At 49.9% G+C, this 18,806-nt stretch overlaps 1 protein-coding gene across 1 annotated transcript; it reads left to right on the plus strand.

The window, feature by feature from the left end:
* The first annotated feature begins 14,362 nt into the window (after positions 1-14,362).
* On the plus strand, positions 14,363-18,420 carry LOC138369342 (homeobox protein unc-4 homolog). The gene is made up of 2 exons (XM_069332580.1): positions 14,363-14,370; positions 17,094-18,420. Exons 1-2 carry the CDS (start codon positions 14,363-14,365, stop codon positions 18,418-18,420), a joined length of 1,335 nt encoding a protein of 444 aa, XP_069188681.1.
* Positions 18,421-18,806: the final 386 nt, after the last annotated feature.

Genomic DNA, 18,806 nt, shown 5'->3' on the forward strand with positions numbered 1-18,806 from the left:
GCGCTACAAAAGGTACACCAGAGTGACCACCTTTTACCGCCAGCAAAGGTTCTGCATTACTGAATCCTTATTTTGATAGAGGTTGCAAGGGGAGTGCATAATTGAATCCCACTATTTGACAGATTTGAAGAGATGTGCGTTATTAAACCTCTTATTTGAGAGAGGCTGCAGGGGGATGTACATAATTGAACCCCTCACTTGACAGGCTGCAGGGGGATGTACATAATTGAACCCCTCACTTGACAGGCTGCAGGGGGATGTACATAATTGAACCCCTCACTTGACAGGCTGCAGGGGGATGTACATAATTGAACCCCTCACTTGACAGGCTGCAGGGGGATGTACATAATTGAACCCCTCACTTGACAGGCTGCAGGGGGATGTACATAATTGAACCCCTCACTTGACAGGCTGCAAGGGGATGTACATAATTGAACCCCTCACTTGACAGGCTGCAGGGGGATGTACATAATTGAACCCCTCACTTGACAGGCTGCAGGGGGATGTACATAATTGAACCCCTCACTTGACAGGCTGCAAGGGGATGTACATAATTGAACCCCTCACTTGACAGGCTGCAGGGGGATGTACATAATTGAACCCCTCACTTGACAGGCTGCAGGGGGATGTACATAATTGAACCCCTCACTTGACAGGCTGCAGGGGGATGTACATAATTGAACCCCTCACTTGACAGGCTGCAGGGGGATGTACATAATTGAACCCCTCACTTGACAGGCTGCAGGGGGATGTACATAATTGAACCCCTCACTTGACAGGCTGCAGGGGGATGTACATAATTGAACCCCTCACTTGACAGGCTGCAGGGGGATGTACATAATTGAACCCCTCACTTGACAGGCTGCAGGGGGATGTACATAATTGAACCCCTCACTTGACAGGCTGCAGGGGGATGTACATAATTGAACCCCTCACTTGACAGGCTGCAGGGGGATGTACATAATTGAACCCCTCACTTGACAGGCTGCAGGGGGATGTACATAATTGAACCCCTCACTTGACAGGCTGCAGGGGGATGTACATAATTGAACCCCTCACTTGACAGGCTGCAGGGGGATGTACATAATTGAACCCCTCACTTGACAGGCTGCAGGGGGATGTACATAATTGAACCCCTCACTTGACAGGCTGCAGGGGGATGTACATAATTGAACCCCTCACTTGACAGGCTGCAGGGGGATGTACATAATTGAACCCCTCACTTGACAGGCTGCAAGGGTTTACGTAATTGAACCTTTGTGTTGACAGAGGCAGCAAGAGTTGTATATAATTTTAAACAATTAACTTTACGAGTGACATTTACGAAGGCTCTGAATGACCTTAAGGGGACTCGAACCCCCAGCCAGTCGCGTTCTCCTGCTCGCGAGTGTTGAGCCTCTTCCACCTTTGTTCCCTCCCTTCTTCCCTTCCTTCTTCCACCCCCTCCCTCCTTCCCTTCCACCCGTCTTCCCCCTGCCTCCCTCCCTTCATCCCTCCCTTCCTCCCTTCCTTCCCTTCATCCCTTCCTCCCTCCCTCCCTCCCTCCCTTCCTCCCTCCCTCCCTCCCTCCCTCCCTCCCTCTCCCTCCCTCTCCCTCCCTCCCTTCATCCCTCCCTCCCTCCCTTCCTCTCTCCCTCTCCTCCTCCCACCTCCCTTTACAATTAAATGCCATGGCATTTTCTCCTAAATGTCACTCCCTTGTTCACATGTATCATGAGTAATTGGTGTATCACAGTACTGTGTCCGCCATGATGACTGGACAGTACTGTGTCCGCCATGATGACTGGACAGTACTGTGTCCACCATGATGACTGGACAGTACTGTGTCCACCATGATGACCAGACAGTACTGTGTCCACCATGATGACTGGACAGTACTGTGTCCGCCATGATGACCGGACAGTACTGTGTCCACCATGATGACTGGACAGTACTGTGTCCACCATGATGACCAGACAGTACTGTGTCCACCATGATGACTGGACAGTACTGTGTCCACCATGATGACCGGACAGTACTGTGTCCACCATGATGACTGGACAGTACTGTGTCCACCATGATGACCGGACAGTACTGTGTCCACCATGATGACCAGACAGTACTGTGTCCACCATGATGACCGGACAGTACTGTGTCCACCATGATGACCAGACAGTACTGTGTCCACCATGATGACCGGACAGTACTGTGTCCACCATGATGACCGGACAGTACTGTGTCCACCATGATGACCGGACAGTACTGTGTCCACCATGATGACCGGACAGTACTGTGTCCACCATGATGACCGGACAGTACTGTGTCCGCCATGATGACCGGACAGTACTGTGTCCACCATGATGACCGGACAGTACTGTGTCCACCATGATGACCGGACAGTACTGTGTCCGCCATGATGACCGGACAGTACTGTGTCCACCATGATGACCGGACAGTACTGTGTCCACCATGATGACTGGACAGTACTGTGTCCACCATGATGACCAGACAGTACTGTGTCCACCATGATGACCAGACAGTACTGTGTCCACCATGATGACCGGACAGTACTGTGTCGGGCAGCACACCCACCTTGGAGCAGGCGTCGCCAGTTACAGTGTGAGGCACCTGCGTCCCACACCTCGCAACACTTCAACAAGCTATCAGAATAGCACAAAAGACAGGAGGAGTAATTTTCTGCTATACTAAGTCTGTTCTTCAAATACCTAAACACTAATGCGAAATAACAAAAAACTCATAATAACCATTACATATAACCTGCTCTCTGCACAGAATATAGAGTTTAGAAGCTCTCTGGTATGTGTATCGCCTCACACACATAACCCGTCATGATGGCAGTCACAGGTTCTCCAAGACCTGAAGGCACTAGTATGAAAAGTTACAATTTGTGTAGATCCGAGACCTGTATATACTGCGAATGTATACATATACTGATATACAGTATCAGTATATGTATCAGTAGGCCTGTATACTGATATACAGGTCATATATACTGCGAATGCATGGCTGGGCTAACATCAGAACTGCCTTCAGAAACCTGCGTAAGGAATCCTTCAGAATTTTGTATACCACATATGTAAGACCAATCCTGGAGTATGCGGCCCCAGCATGGAGCTAGTACCTTGTCAAGTACAAGACGAAGCTGGAAAAAGTTCAGAGGTATGCCACTAGACTAGTCCCAGAACTAAGAGGCATGAGTTATGAGGAAAGGCAGCGTGAACTGCTCCTCACGTCGCTGGAAGACACAAGAGCTCGGGGAGACATGATCACCACATACAAAATTTTCAGAGGAATTGACAGGGTAGACAAAAATGGATTATTTAACACAGGTGGTACGCGCACAAGAGGACACAGGTGGAAGCTGAGTACCCAAATGAGCCACAGAAACATTAGAAAGAACTTTTTCAGTGTCAGAGTAGTAAGTAAATGGAATGCAATGGTGGAGGCTGACTCCATACACAGTTTCAAATGTAGATATGATAGTGCCCAATAGGATCAGGAATCTGCACACACACACACACACACAAAAACACACACACACACACACACACACACACACACACACACACACACACACACACACACACACACACACACACACACACACACACACTCCCACCTTCCGGTGGACATTGTTGTCATTGTGGCCCGGGGGTAGGCCCAGCTACTGTGTGAGTGGGGGTGGGCGGGCCAGAAGGATCTGTGATCACCAAGAGTATCCCAGCCACCTGTTGACACCTGACGGGATGACCCCTGAGGACCAGGACATGGTTCCTGGCCTGGTGGTGTTAACAGGTCGGCTCACGCCCACTGTAGCCAGGGTGACTGCCAGTATTGCCACATCTGGGCGTATCAGGCAACCTTGTTTACTTCACCGCGTCGTCTTGTCTGCTGTGAAATATTGGGATAATGAGGCTATTATGAGGGGGAATGTGTAAGTGTACCTGTGTACCCGCTCGCCGCCAGGGACACTAGCCGGGGGAGAGGGTGTACAGGAGCATAAGAACAAAGGTAACTGCAGAAGGCCTATTGGCAGTTCCTATTTATAACCACCGAGTCCCACTCAAATATTACGGGCTCACCATAGACCGTGCTACATTGACATAGTAGTAGTTCGCAGGCAGAGTGTATACCAAGTGGGTACTGCCTCAACTTTGAAGGGTAAACCAACCAGGTGGAGGGTATACCAGCCAGGTACTGGACTACATGTACAGAGGGATCTAGCCAGACTATACCTGGAATATAAGTCTTCAGGGATCTGTTCCACTCAACTGTTCGTACTACTACTCTTAATGAAGCAACTATCCGCAGTTCATAAACTGCGTCATAAAATCAAATTAGGCCTCAATGAATGTGAAAAGATGTACAGGTTTCGGAAGATGTGATGTGAACACGTAAATACCTGACGAATCCTGGGCCAAGTTGAGAGAGAACTTTAATAAACATCGCCAGTAAGGACCTCATTAAATGGACAGGAAAATGCCCTTACAACGGAGGAAAAGGAAGGGAAATATTAGGAGAAAGCGCCAAGCTATTATGACTATATAGCACTGGGAAGGGGTCTGGATAGGGATTTGGGATGGGGGGGGGGGGAAAGAATGGTGCCCTAACCACTTGGACGGTCGGGGATTGAACGCCGAACTGCATAAAGCGAGTCCTTTAATAACTTGGTATTTCTCAATTATCTTTTCCTTCTTCGTCTTAATATCAATAATAATAAAATTATTATTTTTATTATTAATAACTTAAAATTACCGAGAGGAGTGTAGTCAGTGTAAATAAAGACACTTTGTGTAGGCATTATATCTTTAACACTTGCTCAGTATACCTTGCCTCAACACCCTGTGTGGCTCAGTATACCTTGCCTCAACACCCTGTGTGGCTCAGGATACCTTGCCTCAACACCCTGTGTGGCTCAGTATACCTTGCCTCAACACCCTGCGTGGCTCAGTATACCTTGCCTCAACACCCTGTGTGGCTCAGGATATCTTGCCTCAACACCCTGTGTGGCTCAGGATACCTTGTCTCAACACCCTGTGTGGCTCAGGATATCTTGCCTCAACACCCTGTGTGGCTCAGTATACCTTGCCTCAACACCCTGTGTGGCTCAGGATATCTTGCCTCAACACCCTGTGTGGCTCAGGATACCTTGCCTCAACACCCTGTGTGGCTCAGTATACCTTGCCTCAACACCCTGTGTGGCTCAGGATATCTTGCCTCAACACCCTGTGTGGCTCAGGATACCTTGCCTCAACACCCTGTGTGGCTCAGGATACCTTGCCTCAACACCCTGTGTGGCTCAGTATACCTTGCCTCAACACCCTGTGTGGCTCAGGATACCTTGCCTCAACACCCTGTGTGGCTCAGTATACCTTGCCTCAACACCCTGTGTGGCTCAGGATACCTTGCCTCAACACCCTGTGTGGCTCAGGATACCTTGCCTCAACACCCTGTGTGGCTCAGGATACCTTGCCCCACCGCCGTGGGTAATGCCGAGTGTGGAAGGTTCCTCCACCTACAGTACCGGGAGGTTCCTCCACCTACAGTACCGGGAGGTTCCTCCACCTACAGTACCGGGAGGTTCCTCCACCTACAGTACCGGGAGGTTCCTCCACCTACAGTACCGGGAGGTTCCTCCACCTACAGTACCGGGAGGTCCCTCCACCTACAGTACCGGGAGGTTCCTCCACCTACAGTACCCGGAGGTTCCTCCACCTACAGTACCGGGAGGTTCCTCCACCTACAGTACCGGGAGGTTCCTCCACCTACAGTACCGGGAGGTCCCTCCACCTACAGTACCGGGAGGTCCCTCCACCTACAGTACCGGGAGATCCCTCCACCTACAGTACCGGGAGGTCCCTCCACCTACAGTACCGGGAGGTTCCTCCACCTACAGTACCGGGAGGTCCCTCCACCTACAGTACTTCGGTTAATCTGAGTTCCTGTTTTGAGTGGAACACAATGAACAAATTCCCGAGAACTGGAACACAGGTGTTCTTTGCATGTTCGTTTTGAGAAATGTGTTACTCGCTGTGTATTCACCTGTGTTGTGGGGGTTAAGCTTTGCTGTTTCTACCCGCCTCTCAACTGTCAATCAACTGTTACTATTAGTAACACAGTAGTTACTAACTTCTGTGTGTGTGTGAGAGTGTGTGTGTGTGTGAGAGAGAGAGAGAGAGACGAGAGAGAGAGAGAGGGGGGGGGGGGGAGAGAGAGAGAGAGAGAGAGAGAGAGAGAGAGAAGAGAGAGAGAGAGAGAGAATACATGCTAGCGTCACCTGAATGATCATAAATTGTTCTACTTCCGGAGCCCCGCGGCAGTTCCGGTCCCACGAGGTTACCACTGACCGCCGCCCACTGCTGCCACCACTCTGTGTGCTGGCCGCCCACACCACCCTCACTCTACACCCCCCCCCCTCCGTGTTCACCTCACTCTTCACCCCCCTCCGTGTTCACCTGTGGTGGTGACAGTATATAAGATAAGATACACTTGAATAACGTGCTCTTGGGTGGTTTAATCTTTATCAATCAATTGTATAACGTGGTATCTTAACCTCTCTCTCTCTCTCTCTCTCTCTCTCTCTCTCTCTCTCTCTCTCTCCTCTCCTCCTCTCTCTCTCTCTCTCTTCTCTCTCTCTCTCGTAAAGTAACAAAACCAGTAGTCCCATCTAAAAAAGCAAGGACATAAAAACAGTAGCTGGGTAAAGGTGTCAGGGGGTTTTGTGGAGGTGTTGCCATGAAGGTCAGTGATACTGGCCAGTGGCTGACGCTCCAGGAGCGCTGAAGGGTGCTCGGCGGGGTGGCCGGACTACACAGGGCACGGGAGAGGTGATACAAGTTCCCTGCTGGAGTTGGGGAATATGAAGGCATCAGTATTCTTATCGTTTACAACACTATGTTCCACTCGTTATTGCGGGTGGTAACTTGGAAGCGGTGGAGCTGGCGGGTTCAAGGACACCTCCTGCGGGTGCAGGAGGCCTCGCCACTGCCTCTTCCTCCCTACCGTCGTGTGGACGGGTCACGGGTTATCTTGGAGTTATCTTGAGATGATTTCGGGGCTTAGCGTCCCCGCGGCCCGGTCCTCGACCAGGCCTCATTTTGTTACTCGCCCCCAGAAAGCAGCCCGTAGCTGCTTGTCTAATTCCCAGGTACCTACTTACTGCAAGGTGAACGGGGGCATCCGGGTGAAAGAAACTCTGCTCATTTGTTTGCTCCTCCACCGGGGATCGAACCCGGAACCTTAGGACTACGAATCCCGAGCGCTGTCCATTCAGCTGTCAGGCCCCAAATCACTACATCCTTAACATTTCTGGTATCTTGGCTTTACCAGCCACTATATCCAGGTCACATGTTGCCCGCTCAGCTGCTCCGGTGGCACCCATTCTCAGTCCACACACCTAGCTGCAACAACACGTTCCAAGGCCACCTGTGTGGGGCCACACACCTGTAGCAACACACACCAAGGCCACCTGTCCGAAGTCAACTTATCAACTCGTAACACCACACTCAACCTCACCCATTCAATCGTCAGTCAATACTTCCGTCCATTTCTCTGTCTCTCTGCTAAGAGAACAATGCACTACCTCACTCTTCCCACTAACTAGGCTTGAGCCTGAGTTACCGCTGGTCCGTAACCCCGCTCTCAACGTCAGTCAGTGAGTCTCGGTCATGTAGGACCATCCGGGGCCTATTCCCCACATACTGTCAAACCATTCTAAAAAATGACAGCACTTCCAGCAACTATGTGACCGAGCAGACAAGACCAGACTGTTTTCCAACACTGCCGTCACATCCTCGCAGAAATAACAAGTAACGTGATGTATCTGACACAAATCTCTACGATGTGCTGTATGTGACATTTAGACTATAACCATTGGTCACCACTACGGCTCAGGGTGGTGTGATGTGATGGCTCTTCACATGTCCTGGTGAACGCGGTCAGAACAGATCAGAACAGAACATCTTCATGTTCATGTTAGATCATGTTAGAGCAGAACAGCTTCCATCACAGTTATAATCACTAGCGTTAGTACTCTTTCACCTCGAGAAGGTATATCACACTTTATGAAAATATATTTTAAAATTAGTTACATGTTTTGAGTCTGAGAAATCTTGTAATTTCATAAGAACTTCATTTTATAGAGGAATATTAAATTGGGAGTATGAGGCAAGTTAACCTCCTTATACCCACAATATGAGGGTTTGAGGCAAGTTAACTCCTTATACCCACAATATGAGGGTTTTGAGGCAAGTTAACCTCCTTATACCCACAATATGAGGGTTTGAGGCAAGTTAACCTCCTTATACCCACAATATGAGGGTTTGAGGCAAGTTAACCTCCTTATACCAACAATAAGGAGGTTTTGAGGCAAGTTAACCTCCTTATACCCACAATATGAGGGTTTGAGGCAAGTTAACCTCCTTATACCAACAATATGAGGGTTTGAGGCAAGTTAACTCCTTATACCCACAATATGAAGGTTTGAGGCAAGTTAACCTCCTTATACCCACAATATGAGGGTTTGAGGCAAGTTAACCTCCTTATACCAACAATATGAGGGTTTGAGGCAAGTTAACCTCCTTATACCAACAATAGAGGGGTTTGAGGCAAGTTAACCTTCCCTATACCCACAATATGAGGGTTTGAGGCAAGTTAACCTCCTTATACCCACAATATGAGGGGTTTGAGGCAAGTTAACCTCCTTATACCAACAATATGAGGGTTTGAGGCAAGTTAACCTCCTTATACCAACAATAAGAGGGTTTGAGGCAAGTTAACCTCCTTATACCAACAATATGAGGGTTTCAGTTAGGATTTTCAACACTACTGTGGTCAAATTGTTATCAGCTACGTTATATCTTCCCTTCCAGCTGTGGTAGACTCATTATATGTTGATGACCTCACCAAGGGTACTGATTGGTGGAATCAAATACCGGGGGTTACGTTACAGAGGTAGAATCACTTGGTTGTTTCAAGTGTTGGTTAGACATATATATGAATGTGTTTGATTGGGTGTAAATAGGCGCTGCCTTCGTATGGGCCAAGGGGAACTGCCTCGTACAGGAAGCCTCTACTTAGGCTTTTTCAGTGTCCCTTTAAGCCAGCTATTGACCTTCCCCAACCACCCACAACAGTTTCTCTAACTCACGGGTAGATTTTTGCTGGTAGGAGGAAAAAAGGTATCATATGAAGGAAACGTACCCAACCGTTTCTGTGCTATCCAGGAATTGGTCCCTGGGTTATAAACCATACAGGTTGACCAGTGCTACATTAACACCTGACGCTGTGACAGTCATTATGGACATAAAGAACTTTCCAGCGTTATTGGGGGCGATGTCTGGCCAGCACCTCCTCTCCAGGTAATTGTCAGGAGAAAACGCTAAGGTGTGTGAAGAACTCAACAAGAGATGTTGTTTTAGATTCAGCTACTGGGAACAAAAAGTTGCAAGTAGCACGGGCTATGGTGAGCCCGTAGTGGAACTTACCTGGCACAGGAGCGGGGCTGTTATATGAACAAGAGATTCCAGAAGGTCTTCATAATAGAACGAGGTGAAGTCCCTGAGCTAGGAGATGTGGCAGTAAATCCGGCGGCCTTGGAAGAGTTCGAAATTGCCAGAGATGATGGTTAAAAGGCATCTGTTGGATCTGGACATGAGAAAGGCTATTGGTCCGGACGGATTCTTATCATGCATATTGAAAGAGTGTGCAGAAGCAGTTTGCTTGCCCACTCTCCATAGTGTAAAGTAGGTCACTGGAGACAGGAGATCTACCAGAATATGAAAGACGGCTAATGTAGTCCCAGTATACAAAAGGGGTGACAGACAAGAGGCACTGAACTACAGGCCAGTGTCCTTAACTTGTATACCATGCAAGGTGATGGAGAAGATCGTGAAAAAAACCTAGAAACACATCTGGATATAAGGGACTGTTGTGACACACCACCAACATGAGTTCAGGGATAGTAAGTCTTGCCTCACTGGTTTAATTGAATTCTACAATAAGGTGATAAAAATTAAGCAAGAAAGATAATGATGGGCAGACTGCATTTTCTTGGACTGTCTGAAGTCCTTTGACACAGTACCCCATAAGAGGCTGGTGCATACAGTTGAAGAACAGACAAGAGTAACTGTATAGGGTGCTCCAGTGGATAAGGGAGTACCTAAGCAAATACGAAGCAGATTTACAGTGCAATCCGTTCTCTTAAAAATAACGTCAAACCTCAGATCTCAGATTGGCGTGAAGTTACCAGCGGGATCCTACAGGGCTCTGTACTCGGACCTATCCTCTTTCTCATATTCATAAATGATCTTCCTGAGGATATAGACTCATTCCTCGCAATGTTTGCTGACGATGCCAAAATTATGAGAAGGCTTAAGACAAAGGAGGACAGCATAAGGCTTCAAGAAGACATGGACAAACTGAAGGAATGGTTCAACAAATAGTTGTTAGAGTTTAACCCGAGCAAATGTAATGTAATGAAGATGTGTGTAGGAGCAGGAGGCCAAATACACGGTATCATTTGACAGACGAAATTCTTCAAGAATCAGAGAGAGAGAGAGAAAGACCTAGGAGTTGATATCACGCCAGACCTGTCCCCTGAAGCCCATATCAAGAGGATAATATCAGCGGCATATGCCAGGTTGGCCAACATAAGAACGGCCTTTAGAAACTTGTGTATGGAATCATTCAGAACCTTGTATACCACATATGTCAGACCAATCCTGGAGTATGCAGCTCCTGCATGGAGTACATATCTAGTCAAGCATAAGACTAAAATGGAAAAGATTCAAAGGTTTGCCACCAAACTAGTACCCGAATTGAAGGGTATGAGCTACGAGGAGAGACTACGGAAATTAAACCTCACGTCACTGGAAGACAGAAGAGTTAGGGGGGGACATGATCACCACATATAAGATTCTCAAAGAAATTGATACGGTAGATAAAGAGAGTTTATTTAACATGAAGGGGCACACGCACAAGGGAATACAATTGGAAATTGAGTGCCCAAATGAGCCATAGAGACATTAGAAATAATTTTGTTTAGTGTTAGAGTAGTTAACAAATGCAATGTATTAGGCAGTGATGTGGTGGAGGCTGACTCCATTCTCGGTTTTAAGTGTAGATATGATAGAGCCCAATAGGCTTAGGAACCTGTACACCTGTTGATTGACAGTTGAGAGGTGGGACCAAAGAGCTCAACCCCCCGCAACTAGGTGAGTACACACACACACACAACTCTAACTCCCGGCGCCGGCAGAGACAAATGAGCAGAGTTTCTTTCAACCTGATGCCCTGTTACCTAGCAGTAAATAGGTACCTGGGAGTTAGACAGCTGTTACGGGGTGCTTCCTGGGTGTGTGTGTGTGTGTGCGTGTGAGTGAAAAAAATTAGTAACAGTTGATTGATTGACAGTTGAGAGACGGGCCGAAAGAGCAGAGCTCAACCCCCGGAAGCACAACTAGGTGAATACACACACACACACACACACACACCACACACACACACACACACACACACACACACACACACACACACACACACACACACACACACACACACACACACACACACACACGTGATTTCCGTTAGATGAGTCATTGCCTTGCGATGCAGCAGCCGCGTATGGGAGCAGGTGATGCAGAGAATGGGCCCAGCAGCTGGAGACGGCGATAATACTGACCACTTACAGCGGCCGCACTCATCTACACACGGGGCACATCGCGTGTAAGACAGTGATGTGGGTGTCGGGTGGGATAGTATAGGTGGGGCGCCGGCTCATGTGGGTGTAATGTGGATTAGTGTAGATTTAAATTTTGCCCCGAGGGGCGAGTTTATTGGGCAGCGCCACTCATCCTGTGAGTGGACACACCGCCATAGTGACAGTATTGGGCAGCGCCACTCATCCTGTGAGTGGACACACCACCATAGTGACAGTATTGGGCAGCGCCACTCATCCTGTGAGTGGACACACCACCATAGTGACAGTATTGGGCAGCGCCACTCATCCTGTGAGTGGACACACCGCCATAATGACAGTATTGGGCAGCGCCACTCATCCTGTGAGTGGACACACCGCCATAGTGACAGTACTGGGCAGCGCCACTCATCCTGTGAGTGGACACACCGCCATAGTGACAGTATTGGGCAGCGCCACTCATCCTGTGAGTGGACACACCGCCATAGTGACAGTACTGGGCAGCGCCACTCATCCTGTGAGTGGACACACCGCCATAGTGACAGTATTGGGCAGCGCCACTCATCCTGTGAGTGGACACACCGCCATAGTGACAGTACTGGGCAGCGCCACTCATCCTGTGAGTGGACACACCGCCATAGTGACAGTATTGGGCAGCGCCACTCATCCTGTGAGTGGACACACCGCCATAGTGACAGTACTGGGCAGCGCCACTCATCCTGTGAGTGGACACACCGCCATAGCAGCATGTACGACACTTCCCAATAGGAAGAAAACCCGCTGGGTTGTTCATCCTGTCACTTGTACCCAGACACAGCTGGGACTTCCTTAACTGTCTCAAGTGAACAGCTCCTCAAACAGGAAGATTAACATCTATCAACCCTTAAAAGCTTACGTTATCTTGCGGGTGCAAAATGGGGAATCTTTTAAGATGATGTTTTTCCCGGATGTAAGTAAAGGGGTAGCGGGAAGATGGTGTTCTCACCTAGCTGTGCTTGCGGGGGTTGAGCTTTGGCTCTTTGGTCCCGCCTCTCAACCGTCAACCGGTGAGTACATCTTGACGTGTGGGCGGAGTGCCTGGTGACTCACTGTCATACGTTAGTCACAGCTTGGTGACTCACTGTCATACGTTAGTCACAGCTTGGTGACTCACTGTCATACGTTAGTCACAGCTTGGTGACTCACTGTCATACGTTAGTCACAGCTTAGTGACTCACTGTCATACGTTAGTCACAGCTTGGTGACTCACTGTCATACGTCAGTCACAGCTTGGTGACTCACTGTCATACGTTAGTCACAGTACGCGTCACTGTACAGTACGACTCACTGTACGCGTCATCCATAGAGTAATACAGGCACCACTGACTGTCGGAGAACTGGCTCTAAATTAGATAGAGAGTTACAGTGACAAGAGAAGTGTGTAGGTGGGTAAGAAGGCGGGTCACAGTATACAGGAGGTGGACAGCTGGCGACCGTCTTGGTGCCGCAGGGAAGGTTTATTATATCTCGGGTTCCCTAATTGTCTACATGCCTCCCAGCTCCCTTTTGTTATATCACTGTGGTACAGTGGCTTGCTCTTCCATTCACTATCGTTCAAATTCATCATATGTATGAGAAATTCAACACCATTCATCGTGTATGTTGTTGAATATGACCGAAAGGGTTAGATTAATGATTCTAACACGAATCTTCTCAATATTTCTTATGTTTTTCTTCACTGTTGAGGGAAATTGAAAAATTAACTCTCCCAAAGTTTATTTTCACACTTTATTATGATCTGACGCCTAGGGATGCGTTTCGTAAGGTACTCCTTACATTTTCAAAGACAAGTTTACCGTGTTTAGCACCGGATTATATTCTCTTTGGGTGAGGGGATAAAGAACAAATGAATGAATGGCAAAACATAAGGGGGTATTAATTGGGTATTAAATGTATCAACATGGACAGCTTATGTTCCTTAGGTAGGATCATTGCCTCCTGTCTCTGCGTCGGCTCGGGGTCTTGAAGTGGGTAGAATGTAATTATGTGTTAGCTGGTTGTTGATAACTGGTCTGGACTTCTTAACATGTAGCGCCTCGCTGATGTCGAGTCTTCTATTGTCGTTGTACCTGTCGATAATTTCAGTGATGCTTGTTAACATGTCTTTGGTGATGGTCTGGTTGTGTGAGGAGATTATAATATATATATATATATATATATATATATATATATATATATATATATATATATATATATATATATATATATATATATATATATAAATACTACCCGTGGAGCCAAAATTGAAACGGTCCAATGAGCAGCGGCCGTCAAGGCCGGCGGCCAACGGCTCTGCTCGGTGAATGGCGTTGTTACTAATTAATTCATGGCTTTCAGGTATACTCTTAAATGTCGCCATAATTAAGGTTAGGTTCGGGTAGATTGCGTCGCTTCTATACCATCAAACTGGTTAGGTACATGTGACTCTCATGTGTGCTCTAGGCAGGTCTATTGTCCAGGCCTTTGGACACCTGCCTCACCACCTGACAGCTGGTGAGCCAGGTGTCCCAGACACCTGTAGCAACTCCAAGCTGGAGGCTTTGTACTCACCTAGTTGTGCTTGCCGGGGGGTTGAGCTCTGGCTCTTTGGTCCCGCCTCGGGCCGCGGGGACGTTGAGCCCCGAAGTCATGGCAAGGTAAGGTGTCTGAGGGCAGCCGGCGCCCCAACTCGGGGCCCGTGGTCACACTTCCCAACCCTCACTCTCATTCCGTAACAAATCATAGATACACAGATTTACGTATGCCCTACATAAAGTGTTCGATGTGTCTTTTACATGAAGGTGTGTTACAGCTGTGTGTGACCTGGTGTGTTACAGCTGTGTGTGACCTGGTGTGTTACAGCTGTGTGTGACCTGGTGTGTTACAGCTGTGTGTGACCTGGTGTGTTACAGCTGTGTGTGACCTGGTGTGTTACAGCTGTGTGTGACCTGGTGTGTTACAGCTGTGTGTGACCTGGTGTGTTACAGCTGTGTGTGACCTGGCAGAAACTGTTGCAAGCAGACCAGCAATATAGCATGTTACAGTTGACTGGCGCTTGACCAAGATATTGACGTCTACACTCTCTGTACGCCTTCCCTGCCGGGTAGTGTGTCCCCAGTTCCCCCTCCACAGTACATGACTTGGGCCCCCGGTTATAACTTTTCTTCTTTGTTACTGTTGCTTCTGGAGGAGAACTGTAGTGAATAAGCTGACATTGTCTGGTGGTCTAGGGTTCCTTAGGGCTTAAATTTTGATTGTTTCAAGCGTGGGTTGGACATGTATATGAGTGGGATTGAGTGGTTATAAATAGGAGCTGCCTCGTATGGGCCAATAAACCTTCTGCAGTTGCCTTTGTTCTTATGTTCTTATGTTCTTAAATAGCTGTTCTGGAGTCGGTGTTTATCAATATACTCTGATGATTGTTGTCACGTGCATGTCTAAGGGACAGGTTGACAGCGAACATTTGCGGCTGTAATGAGGCATTGTTTGTCACCCTCTGGCTGATGGAAGAGGAGGGGGAGAAGAAAGGTGTTGCTGCCTGGTTGGAGTGTTGGTGTACGGAGCCATCAGTGTAATGTGTACCTGTGTTGAAGGGTGTGTTGTGGGTTATTAAGACTAGCACTTCGGCTTGTAGATACTGCGATTGGCACATTTCTTTCTTTGATTTTGGTAGGTTTAATCTTTGTCCGCGGCTGGAGGAGCCCACAGTTGTGTAGGCTTGTAACCTGGTGTGGGCGTCAGGTCCATCTTGTAGGAAGGTGTTATACACCTGATGTGTTTAAAGTTCTTGATCAGTGCGGTCATCAGTTCATTGTTGGGAAGTAGAGTTGTGTTTCACAACTCTCACGAGCCTCTACTGGAAGCAACATCTGGTATTGGTTTTAAAGTTGATGATTTCTGGAGATGATGTCAGGTCTTGGGCTCTAGTTGCAAGTTATCTTGAGGTTATCTTGAGATGATTTCGGGGCTTTTTTAGTGTCCCCGCGGCCCGGTCCTCGACCAGGCCTCCACCCCCAGGAAGCAGCCCGTGACAGCTGACTAACACCCAGGTACCTATTTTACTGCTAGGTAACAGGGGCATAGGATGAAAGAAACTCTGCCCATTGTTTCTCGCCGGCGCCCGGGATCGAACACAGGATCACAAGTCCAGCGTGCTGTCCGCTCGGCCGACCGGCTCCTGGTCATAGTGGATGTTCCTACACCTTCCTTGAATCTCAGTATATTTAGATGAAATGGGACAATTTTCCAAATGAGTCTGTTAAGAATTATTCTTCCTCGTATCTTGGCTCTGCAGGACAAGAGTGAAATAGGGCGAACTTTGTCTACATCTCCTGGTTTGGAAATTTGTAAATCAGCTTCCCTCCATTTGGGAGCTTACCATTTCAAGGAACTTATTGGTAAGGTCGAGCGCTAATTGCTGTCCTCCGCCTCCAGAATGCTTAATTATTGAGTATGTTACTATATCTCGTCCTGAAGTTGCGTTAGAGCTTTCCCTTCTTGTTGCCTGTAGCTCGTCCATTGTGAGTAGATGATCACTGTAAATTGTCATGGTTTCACCTAGTCTGATTGTAAACGTGTTGATAGCAGCTCTGCTGTTCTGATGGTGGTGGTGGCACTAGTGGTGGTGGCACTAGTGGTGGGAGTGGTGCCTGTGCTGTTGGTAGCGACGCTAGTGATAGTACTAGTAGTGATGGTATTGCTGGTGACGGTGCTAGTGGCGGTACTAGCGGAGGTGGCAGTGGCGACTGCGGTGGTGGCAGTGGAGGCAGTGATGGCAGTGGCGGCGGCGGCGGTGGTGGTGGCAGGGTGGCAGGGTGGCATGCGGACTAACAATCATGCAGGCAGCTAGCCACCACCTCCAACCCCACCTGGCACTATCGACCCCTCGCCCAGTGGTACTCCTTACCCCTCCCTTCCTCCCGTCTCCCCTCACCCCTTACCCTCACAGATTCCATTCCTTCCCCTTTCTTTTCTTTTCTTTTCTTCACCAAGGACACGGGTCGTTGTAGCGGTTCTCTCTGCCGCTTCCCTGATATGTTCTCCAAACTGTTCTTGGCGAGGATTATCAGACTAATAATAATAATAAAGGTAGCAGTATATATATATATATATATATATATATATATATATATATATATATATATATATATATATATATTGATATTAATAAGTATAATGAGGTATACTATGAAGAGTGCTAGTGAGGAGCATGATGGTGAGGTGTGCGAGGATGACGAGGGAAGACAGTGACACTAGCACACTGCGGTAGTGAGGGATCTACCGTGCTGTAGACAGCAGCGGCGCCATGATGACGGGTCTTGAGGGTCCCTCACTATAACAACACAAAGCCGCCCTGGAAATCTGTTGACTTGCCGTGGAGGAGAGATTACTGTCCCGTGTTTCCCGCCCTGACACTCGCTGGTCCTGCCCCTGATTCCTGGCTCCGGGTGCTGCCCTCGACCCGGCCTCCGGGTGCTGCCCTCGACCCGGCCTCCGGGTGCTGCCCTCGACCCGGCCTCCGGGTGCTGCCATCGACCCGGCCTCCGGGTGCTGCCCTCGACCCGGCCTCCGGGTGCTGCCCTCGACACGGCCTCCGGGTGCTGCCCTCGACCCGGCCTCCGGGTGCTACCCTCGACCCGGCCTCCGGGTGCTGCCCTCGACACGGCCTCCGGGTGCTGCCCTCGACCCGGCCTCCGGGTGCTGCCCTCGACCCGGCCTCCGGGTGCTGCCCTCGACCCGGCCTCCGGGTGCTGCCCTCGACCCGGCCTCCGGGTGCTGCCCTCGACCCGGCCTCCGGGTGCTGCCCTCGACCCGGCCTCCGGGTGCTGCCCTCGACCCGGCCTCCGGGTGCTGCCCTCGACCCGGCCTCCGGGTGCTGCCCTCGACCCGGCCTCCGGGTGCTGCCCTCGACCCGGCCTCCGGGTGCTGCCCTCGACCCGGCCTCCGGGTGCTGCCCTCGACCCGGCCTCCGGGTGCTGCCCTCGACCCGGCCTCCGGGTGCTGCCCTCGACCCGGCCTCCGGGTGCTGCCCTCGACCCGGCCTCCGGGTGCTGCCCTCGACCCGGCCTCCGGGTGCTGCCCTCGACCCGGCCTCCGGGTGCTGCCCTCGACCCGGCCTCCGGGTGCTGCCCTCGACCCGGCCTCCGGGTGCTGCCCTCGACCCGGCCTCCGGGTGCTGCCCTCGACCCGGCCTCCGGGTGCTGCCCTCGACCCGGCCTCCGGGTGCTGCCCTCGACCCGGCCTCCGGGTGCTGCCCTCGACCCGGCCTCCGGGTGCTGCCCTCGACCCGGCCTCCGGGTGCTGCCCTCGACCCGGCCTCCGGGTGCTGCCCTCGACCCGGCCTCCGGGTGCTGCCCTCGACCCGGCCTCCGGGTGCTGCCCTCGACCCGGCCTCCGGGTGCTGCCCTCGACCCGGCCTCCGGGTGCTGCCCTCGACCCGGCCTCCGGGTGCTGCCCTCGACCCGGCCTCCGGGTGCTGCCCTCGACCCGGCCTCCGGGTGCTGCCCTCGACCCGGCCTCCGGGTGCTGCCCTCGACCCGGCCTCCGGGTGCTGCCCTCGACCCGGCCTCCGGGTGCTGCCCTCGACCCGGCCTCCGGGTGCTGGGTTTACCATGGGGCTCGTAGAGGAAGAGGCAAGGAGAGCAAGAAAGTTTGAGAGTGAAATACAGGTAGAGATATCAGTCCCATCAACTCGAGTAAGAGACTAAAGGGAGTGATAGATATCAGAGGAAGAGAGAGAGAGAGAGAGTAAGAAGTGACAGAGATGTTCGGAGAACATGCCAGTAGACGTGTTGGTTGGCTCACTGATCAATGACACCTCATCACATTAATAAACATTTCCTAATTCAAATAAAATATTATGCTGTCAGTTATGTCGATATCAGTTAGTGTATGACTTGTCAGGGTAGCATAATGTTATGATGAACTACTACATAACAACAATTTGTATCTGTTAGAGAGAATGTCTGTCTGACTAAGGCTGGAGGTCAGTCGTATCACCCAACTTTGCAGGGAGAATGGTCTGGGAGGTGCGACAGGCATAGGCTGGTCGGGGTCGGCCTTAGTTCAATACTTTAAGAAATATTAGCAGTTA

The sequence above is a fragment of the Procambarus clarkii genome, chromosome 28 (genome assembly GCF_040958095.1).
Source record: "Procambarus clarkii isolate CNS0578487 chromosome 28, FALCON_Pclarkii_2.0, whole genome shotgun sequence".
In the NCBI taxonomy this organism is placed as follows: Eukaryota; Metazoa; Arthropoda; class Malacostraca; order Decapoda; family Cambaridae; genus Procambarus; species Procambarus clarkii.